Genomic DNA, 9847 nt, shown 5'->3' with positions numbered 1-9847 from the left:
AATACCTATATCGTCTATTTGTTTTAAACAAAGTCCTACAAATTTTTGTCTTTCAGTAAAAGAAGTGAATCCTATACATCTAGGGAAAAAAGTAAATGATTTTGAAAAGACTGAAACTAATCTCTGAGTTGCAAAAAACAATGATTTACTGAAATATGTGTAAACTCCTCAGCAGGTGGCAGCACAAAGTTATTTACAATGTCATATTAATTCTGTTCTCTATTAAGTAATTTGTTCTTAAATTTGCAATAAAAAACTCCCTACTATTAGATAATTATACCGGGTGGAAGAGTTAATAAGAAAAATCAGGCAGGCTGTTTATATTCCAGTTCTTCAGGATCACTTCAGCTGCATCTAGTGTGCTGTCTTTCTGCAAAACAAGACATATCACTATTACTGCACGTGTGGAGTTCTTGGAAAGAGAGTAGCAGTCATGATTATATCATCCCAAATCAATATTTGGCAGTGTCACTTGCATCCTGTAAATATCTGTCAGTCAGTTTTTCCTTAACAGTTATAGCTACAGATCTAGACTACACGAAGACTGCAATGCTGATACCTTGCAAATATTTATTAGGTGTATTTAAAAGATAAGGTATTTTCTCAGCATTCATACTATCAAATTTAATGAAAGTAATATTTCTTACATAAATGCCCCGTGTTTATGAAGTGATGTTCTTGGCAGCTCTATACTGCTAGCGTAGTCTCCTAATCTTTATGTGTACAGTTGGGATTTTTAAATCTCCATGCAACCAAGTTATGGTGTGAACTACTTAAACATAATCCCTCTAAATATGGGTAATCTATCCACTGGCCAGTTGTGTGGCTTGGCTACAACCTGGTGAGTCATACAAGTAGTCTTTAACTTGACATGATTAGTGCTGTTCATCCTGGGCAAGCCACATTTACAACCAGCAAGTTCCACCCTGGTTGCTACTGGCTCGGTTTATATGATCGTCTTTATACCTCATCAAAAGAACTAAGGAACACAAGCAGAACTTCCCCTTCATTACTGGTTCAAGCTAAGGCTCCTCTAATTTTTACACTAGGAACAGTTAAGGAGTTGCACATGTTTCATTGTGCTGACCCTGTTACAGAACAATCAGGAAATGTCTTAGGGCTGTGGGCTTATCAAAGCTTATGTACCTGTCCCCAAAGTCTGTCAGTCTTTTCAAGAACAGATTCAACAGGGGGAAGAGTATGTGAAAAGGAGGTGCTCACAAAATAGCAAGAGTCAGCCAAGTCACAAAAAACACATAAGAGAACTTCTGTGTCTTCGTATTCTTTTGTAATTTGGAGCTCGTGTGAAACTCAATGTATTTTCAGGCAAGTGAGCTAAACTTGAAGGTGACCTCTTCACTGGTTTTGTTGCTGGAAACTGAATGGGCATGGGGTAATACCGCTCTGCTCCACAATTATCCTCTGCTCTGGATTATAGAATTCACCTTAATTGATAGCGTACCTGTGTCCTTCATTTTCACTGTCACCACTGGTCAAGAAAGTTTTTAAAAACCAATAGAGTAAGCTAAAAAAGGCCTACCCACCCAGTTGTTTTCTGCCAGTTGCCCTTCTTAGCCATGGCACCCACATTTGTGGTTTAAAGTCTGTCAGCAAAAAGACAGTTCAAGCTACTTTGTGCTGAATTTTATACCGAGCTAACTTTCTGTTCCTAAAACCATCCAACTCAGGAGATCCTGGGCAAAATGTGAGAATCAGTCTCTTGCAGATTCTGTACTGTGCTGATTTTTAGGAGTCTTCCCAGGACATAAATTTACCTTAATGAAGCAAAAACGTATATATTTTTCAAACTGCCTTTTTGTCTCAGGGCCACAGAATGCTGAAAGAGGAATTGCTGACAGCTTCTGAAACATAAACCAGAAACATTATATGCTTATTTTATGTATATATAAAAAAATCTGTTTAAGTGTGATGATCTTACTATACCATTTCTAGGACTCGCCCTCCCAACATGCGAGGGAAAGACAAAGTTTGGTTTTGTATGCGCTAGCTAGGTTTAACTAAATTAAAATTACTTTTCTTAGGCAAAACATTTCACAGGTACTTTTGTACAACTAGCATTTAAGCATGCTGAAAGAAAAGTGCTGGGACGTAACACAAACTTACAGGGTACATTTTCAGCGTATTTAGCAATCTTTTAGCCACATCTTTATCAGCAGTTACCATAAACACCAAATAATATTTTGAATGGACTATCTCTACCACATTATTTAATAACTACAGTTGCACTGCTCTTGCTTTCAATAGAAAAGCATTTCTAAAACTACAGTATGGCTAAGACACCTTACCTTAGATGTTATCATCCATTTGACAAATTCATAATCATAAGGTTTTTTCTCATCTACATCAGAGAGATTCACATCTAAAAAAGTTAAATTTAAAACAAACATGATGTCAGATTTCCTAGACTCCATTGGGAAGGCATTCATTAACAGCATTTTATTATAGTTAATACTTAAGAATAAAGATGTATGCTTTTATTTTAAAATACAATTTTAAAATTATACTATAACAACTAAAATAGGCCAACAGATTGAACCTTTCCCTTCGGACCTGAGCACTTGCTTTCCATTCAAAGCAAATCCAGACATGTAGCTTAGAAGACAGCCATGCAGTACTGCAAGAAGTCCTCAAGTCTGGGTTATTGAGGCATCAGAACAGTGGGGTGTACTGAAGGGTGTATTTATTGCATGGACAGAGATACTCACTGCAACTGCAGTTTTCTCATCTGTGAAACTGGGGTATCTAAAACTTTTTGACACATGGTAGCACTGCAAGGTCCAGCTGTGTTTAAACATTCCTGAGTGAATGACAAGTGCCATTAGGGCCAGTTAGTGAAAAATGTCCAAGTAGAAAATGTTCCCCTGTGGAAATTCTTCCTCCAAAGTTACTGTAACCTGAATTTCCAAAAGGTTTTATAAGCATTTCACAGTGTTTAGAAATCAGAACGCTTCAAAGAGCCTTCAGGGTATGACTTCAGATTAAGAAAAACAAACGAAAAAACAGAAAGTATAAATGGTACAAACTCAGGATATTAAGCCTGGTGCTTGGCTCTCTAACTTTTTCATAATCATAGACTTTTTGAAAATAGAAATTTTTATCCACCTCCTTTATCCTCCCTAAAACCTTGCCAAAGCTTTGCAAAACACAGACAATAGTTAGGATCGCAAACAAAAGCTTTGCTGAAGCTTATAAAATCTACCTCCCAGGCCAAGGTCAAACAGAAAGTTTCCATCCCAGTCAGTATTTCTGACGACATTATGCAAACATGAAATGAAAATATAGTTTAAAATGAAAGTTGCATTTTCAAATTTAACTATAATATTTGCTTTCCATGCCCTTTTTAATAAACTTTATACTAACTTAACGTAGAAACATCAACAATCATAAAGTATCCTCCATCTGGAATGACAGGCTTTAGTCCAGCTTCTTGAAGTAGCTGAGCCATCCGATCACGCTTGCTTTCCAGTTCTCGAGACAGTGAGTAAAAATAGCACTCTGGGTCATCCATGCGTTTATAGTCTATCCAAAATGCTTGTGCCAAGGCCTCCTGGAAACATAATCAATGTTCAGAGTACTCATGGACACTCAGTAAACTCACAGACACTCACTTCCTACTAAAATCACATGGATTTTTCTTCAATTTTGCCCCTTATTAAGCAAATCAGCATATACAAATTACTCAAGCTACATCCAAGTGTGTAGTTTGTTTGTTACTTTGTGCTGTGGCAACACCCAAAGCACCCAATCATTTGCTAGGCACTAATCACATACAGCAGTCACAGTCCTTGACACAAGGGTTTACAACCTGAATTTAAGCCAAGTTTAAATTATTGATAATAATGTATCATAGAATACCAGAAACTAGTAGACAGAGATAATGCTCAGTAAAACAAGACCTTATTGCAACAACTTTTATTTGTATTTGCTAGGAAACCACTAAGATTGTCATGTTTTATGCAAGAAGCAGCAGTTTGTAGGTGAAAGAAGAAACAATCTGCAAGACTGATTTTTTTTTTTTAAATGTCTGGTGAGCTGATCAAATTTGTCTCCTCTTCTTGCACCCCAGAATATATATTTTGGCAATTAAAAATTCATTGTTGTGATTATTGTTTTATTACGGTGAGGCCTACAGTTTTGCTACACCAGCAAATAACCTCCTCTGCCCCATCTGTACCTACCTGTAGTGGAGTTGGGCAGGTATACAGTGTATTTTGGTGAACAACTTGCAAATGCTTAATCAGGTTCTGGGGGCCAATAGACCAACCAAGCTAAAGGAAGAAAGCATGCATATGTTACACTTACAGCAGTGGTGTTAATAAAAATTAACAAAGAATTAAAATTAGCCAGTATCTCAAGGTTTTCTATTTTAAGAACTGGTAGTGAATTTGTTTTGATAAAGAATTAAGAGCTGGTTTACACAAAGTTTGCTGAACGATGCCATTAAAAAAAATTTCTAGATTTGAGACAACAGCTACAGTTTCACTCTAGGTACTCTAGTTTTGCTCTAGGTGAACCTGATTTAGCAGGAGGGTTGGACTAGATGATCTCCTGAGGTCCTTTCCAACCCTTGCCATTCTGTGATTCTCCCTATCTCTCATAGGGTACTGAGCAAACTTTTAACTCTTCATGTAACAAGGGTTAGAAATCAAACTGAGCATTTATTAGGAATGCTATTCCTAATTGGCTTAAGATCTTTCCATCTCATAAGATCCTGTGGCAATGGTGGTTTGAGCATAAAACACACACTCACTACTGAATCATGTATGTTATGGTTCAGTTTGAACACAGGTGATGAAGAAAGCCTTTAGTTGCCAAGAAGAAAGCCAAATGGTTAAATAATTTTGTTTACTTTCTGATACGTATTTTAAAGTCAAGCAAAATATTATCATTAAATATTTTACAAAAATATAAGCCATTCCAAAACATACCATTATCACAATCTGAAAATATCACCACAAAACTGGAAAGTTAAAGTATCATAGTATCCATGTTTTCTCCAAGAATCTTGACTGGTTTTGAACAAATATCTGTGTTTATTTTTTTTTAGTACTGTCTTCTCACAAGAGCTTATTAATTGAGAGACAAGAAGAGAATTAAAATACGGGTGTTCAAGGCAGGTAATTGCTCCAACTGAATGCTACCTTCATGTTTTGGAGACGTGGAGATGTGCCAGAAGCTTTCAACGGACAGGTCATAAAAACAGAGACTTTCTTCATGTAATAAATGCATTGTTATTTATAACACTGAACTCTCTTATATTCATTCTTCTTACCTTCCAGCCAGTTACACTGTATGTTTTCCCAGCACTTCCTATAGTTATTGTCCTTTCCCACATACCTGGCAATGTAGCTGCATATAAAATAAAATTAATTGGGTACAGGTGCACTCACATATTCCATGCAGTTAGAAAAACTGTACTGCCCCTAGCTCAGAGCTATATGTTGATATATCATTGCAGCATATTAAGCAAGCAATGAGAATATTCTAAAATTACAGCAACTGTAACAAATGGGAAAGGATATAAGGACCAATGTTGGTTTTGGCATGAAAAGAAGGTAAAAGATGAATGAAAGGAGAAAGAAGAGGCAGAAAACGAGAGGAACAGTTTGTGAAAACTACATATTAGTTATCCTCAGCTAAAATGCACAATTATTCGTAAGAAAGATATGATCTGAGAAATGGCTACCCACTCATCTCAAGACAGCATTTTTTTTTCTGATGCCTGGTAATAGCACCATATACAACATTAACTCCGTCACTGCAAGCCATTTAAATAGGACTGTCCAGTTCAGTGACACTGGCTGTCTCAGACATCAGAAAAAGAAAAGCATTGCTAAGACTTCTAACCCAGAACCACACACATAAGAATCAGAAAACTAGCAGAGTGAGTAAATAAATTATGTTTTGTTACATAATTTGAACAAGCCTGGGACTGACTGATAACAGCAGCTAGCTAAGGATGTCTGCAAGGATGAAGGGACACGTGGAGGCCTATCTCTGTCTCTATATTTGTATCTGGTAGGAGACCAAATTCCTTTGTTTCCTTTCCATGGAGATGACAAAGCAAAGGTCTCTTCCTGTAGTTTGCAATTTTTTTTTCTGTACACTGCTTCAGGGAAGCTCTTTTTGGACTCTTTAACTTAATTCATTTTCAACAAAAACAGATAAATCAAGACACACTTAAGTCTGAGACACAAAGTTAGAGGAGGTCATACCACTACTGCAATTGCAGTGGTCAACAACATCCGGCTCCACCTCATCCAGCTCCACCTCATTTGTACGCTTGAACCACTACCAATTAATCTGTCGATTGTTAAATCCCCTCTCTAGGGAGACCAATGAACAAAGATTTTTCCAAATAAACCCAGTGAATATCATAAGGAAGTTTTTGCAGCAGCTACCTGCATTAGACATGGTATAAGTCTTTCAGTTATATGAAAACATGCATTGTATTTTTTTTGAGAACACTTGCCAAGAAAAGAAACAAAACAGAAGGAAAGAAGCTCCTATTCTGTTAGCCCACCCATATTCACTCAACTGCTCCGTGACCTTGAAAACAAAAAGGCAGTGTGAACACATGCATCTTCTAGCTAGCTAGGTCAAGAGTATAGCTCACTTCCTAAAGGCAACCAAACTAGCTCTCACAGACTGCAAAAAGAATTGAATTTCAAAGCTAATGCCCTCTAGCGAGACTGTTTTGCCACATAGTCATAGGAATTTAACCTTGGAGATGGAATGTAACAGCATTTCAAACAGCAGCAGCAGCAAAAGGGCACAGGGGAAGAAGCAGCTCCATTGCTTTTACAAGCAGCGAGTTTTAAATAGAGGGGGAAATTCCTCCGTGCCATATGGCAGCATGATTATATGACACCATAACCAAGTCTGACTACAATTTAAAAAACTAATGAAGGGCAAACCAACACATATAATAAGCCTGTTACCTGGGATGGCACTCAGCTTGTTGAGAGGCTTGTTCAGAATCCTCAATTATGAGATGCAATCTCTAAATCTGCCAGTGCAACCCTAATCATTACTTAGAGGAGGTGCATGGTTTTACGGAAGTCAGATAATGATGAGAAACATGAAGTGCTCTACACTACAGAAAACTGCATCAGTGACAGCACAAAGACTGTACTAATTTTATGATCTGTGGCTAGCAGCCCCTGTTAAATTGTACTAAGGAACCACCATCAGACCCTGTAAATTGATGCAATATCCTTCTTGCATCTCTCACAAAAAAGTCACTGCATTTGATGGAATATGTAGAGGTTAATGTGGAAACACAAGAGTTTTCTCCTGAGGAAATAACACATTCATTTTTTACTTGTATTATCTTTTGTAGACTTAAAATAATCCAAGAGATTTAAGTTAAAAAAGCAGCTCTTGTTTCTTTTACTGAAACAACGTTACTGTTTACAGTAACTGTCAGTGTTACACTGAAGGTTTTATAGTCATTTTAACACCAAAGTTAAAGATGCTATGGGATCTGCTAGAGAATACATACCTAAACCTTGCTGACTAACTGTCCAGGCTTTAACTTGCATTATCATTACATGGTGTTTTTACATTTTATGCTAAACTACAGAATGCCTTTGGTTCAACCGGATTATGTTTTGGTTTGAAGCATTAAAACGACAGTACTGATACTAACGAACGATAGAGTTACTGTTTTTTAAGAATTCACCACCTGTCCGCTGACATGGGTGTTCAGACCTGCTGCCACTGCAAAGGAAAATGGATTACCTTACACCACCCACAGAGATTTTGGTTATGAGGAGGGCTATTTGAATGAACCACCTGCTAAGCCCATGAAGAAAGCTTTAATTCAACTCATTTTACTTTACAATTGGGGTGTGATAAGCCACACACGATCAGCTACTCCGGTAGCTTGTTAGGATGCACTGACTCAGATTACTATCACATGAATATACCTAAAATGTTCCCCTTCTTCCGTGTCTGAAGGTCTTCAAGAAGGTATCACTATCAAGGCATCACAACAGCCGTGAAATTGGGCCACTTTCAAACCAAATTCATAGCCTATGCACCGCCAATAAAATCAGTGTACTGCAGCTGTATGATCAGCAACCGCGTAGCTGGGCTAATAAGTATTGTAAGGCCTTTCAGTACCTAAAGGGGGCCTATAGGAAAGATGGGGAAAATCTTTTTAGTAGGGCCAGCAGTGACAAGACAAGGGGTAATGGTTTTAAACTAAACCAGGGTAGGTTTAGACTAGATGTAAGGAAGAAGTTCTTTACAATGAGGGTGGTGAAACACTGGAACAGGTTGCCCAGAGAGGGGGTGGAGGCCCCATCCCTGGAAGCATTCAAGGCCAGGTTGGACGGGGCTCTGAGCAACCTGATCTAGTTAGCGGTGTCCCTGCTCCTGTAGGGGGGTTGGACTAGATGACCTCTAGGGGTGCCTTCCAACCCAAAACATAGAAGTTACTCAGCATTCAACCTGTGGTAAAGCCAGGAAAAAAGCTAAGTTTTTTCGTGTCTATGTTAAATTTATGTCTCTTGATTTCATTATTTAATCCAATTAGATGTCTCTATTGCACATGACTGAAATGTCCCTTCATTACGACAATAACTGCATCATAACAGATAGTTCATGCAAGATGCTACCATCAGAAACAAAATGTCTGTACTTACAAGAAGGAAGTTTTGGACTTCAGCCAGCTCAAATACATCAGCAGATCCAAACCAAGACCACCACACTAGAAACTTCTACATAAATATTTAACTGTAGCGTTACAGGATTGGGGAAGGAGCTCAGTAACCTGCGCTACGTTCACTTGTTCTGAGACAGTGGGAGTGATTCTGCAAACTTCAGTGAAACTTGGATCAAGAAGTAAAACAAGAGGGCCAGGGACATAACATCTTATTTCGTTTTCTGGTTTGTTTTTGCAATGGTGCTTTATCCCTGTAGCAATACTGCCTGAAGACTTTAGCATGCTTTCACACCGCCCACACAGCGACTTACTCCACTGAATTCAATATCCATTATTTAACACTGCCTCTGCACTTTGGAGGGCCAGTGTTTGTGCACGATCTCCACACTAACCTTTATACTTCTTTTTTCTTTTTATAAGTAGTGGAGCAAAAATAATTGTGTACCTCAGTATGCGTTTCTCTCATTGATTATCTCTACAATGCTTTGAGAAGGAACTTTTAATCCCTGTTCCTTCTATTAGTTCCTCAGCAAAGCACAGTCCAATGCACATACATGAACAGCAGTTACACTTGTCATGGCCAATAAAGTAACTGAGTAAGGATGGGGTATTCAGATGATCATAACTGATTTATGAGCATCAGTCCCACTGGTTTCTACGGATATCTGCTCCAGAGTCATATAAGAGCTTTTGCAAATTCTATTTGGAAATTATTCTTTAAAATATTTTTCAGAAAAGGGATGACTCTCCTCCTTAGAGTCTAAACATTGTAAAATAGCCAAAGCTTAAAGTTTGAGCTCCTTCCAGCAACCATTTTCTCTGAGAGGCAGGTTTACCAACTATTTCTAAGATGCTACAAAAAATCAGTACCTATTTTAATGTGTTTATTTCCTTTATACACCAGCCATTCATACACCTCATCGCTGATGCACAGGGTATCATATTTAATACAGAGATCAGCAATTACTTGGAGCTCTTCTCTGGTAAACACCTGGGATACAAGAAAGTAAGGGACAGTGCATTAATCACAGTATTTAAGGCATACTCTGGAATTACAGAAGCATTAAAGCAGGACTCTTACCTTGCCTATAGGGTTGTGCGGGGTATTCAGAATAATTGCTTTTGTTTTGGAATTAAATTTAGTTGCAGGTTCAG

General features: G+C 37.9%; 1 protein-coding gene across 1 annotated transcript in view; it reads right to left on the bottom strand.

Moving 5' to 3' along the window:
• Positions 1-207: 207 nt before the first annotated feature.
• Positions 208-9847, bottom strand: part of KYAT3 (kynurenine aminotransferase 3) — a 20527-nt gene continuing 10887 nt past the window's right edge. Inside the window, exons 6-13 of the mRNA XM_009635099.2 lie at positions 9774-9839; positions 9563-9683; positions 5294-5370; positions 4200-4289; positions 3382-3568; positions 2307-2380; positions 1776-1862; positions 208-370 (exon numbers count right to left, since the gene is read on the bottom strand). Of these exons, the coding sequence (XP_009633394.1) occupies positions 293-370; positions 1776-1862; positions 2307-2380; positions 3382-3568; positions 4200-4289; positions 5294-5370; positions 9563-9683; positions 9774-9839 (780 nt within the window). The 3' untranslated portion in view covers positions 208-292. The remainder of the gene's footprint in view (positions 371-1775; positions 1863-2306; positions 2381-3381; positions 3569-4199; positions 4290-5293; positions 5371-9562; positions 9684-9773; positions 9840-9847) is intronic.

This window comes from Egretta garzetta, unplaced genomic scaffold, assembly GCF_000687185.1.
Source record: "Egretta garzetta isolate BGI_Z169 unplaced genomic scaffold, ASM68718v1 scaffold43, whole genome shotgun sequence".
NCBI lineage: Eukaryota > Metazoa > Chordata > Aves > Pelecaniformes > Ardeidae > Egretta > Egretta garzetta.
The sequence above is the reverse complement of the archived record's forward strand: the minus strand, read 5'-3'. Positions and strand labels throughout refer to the sequence as shown.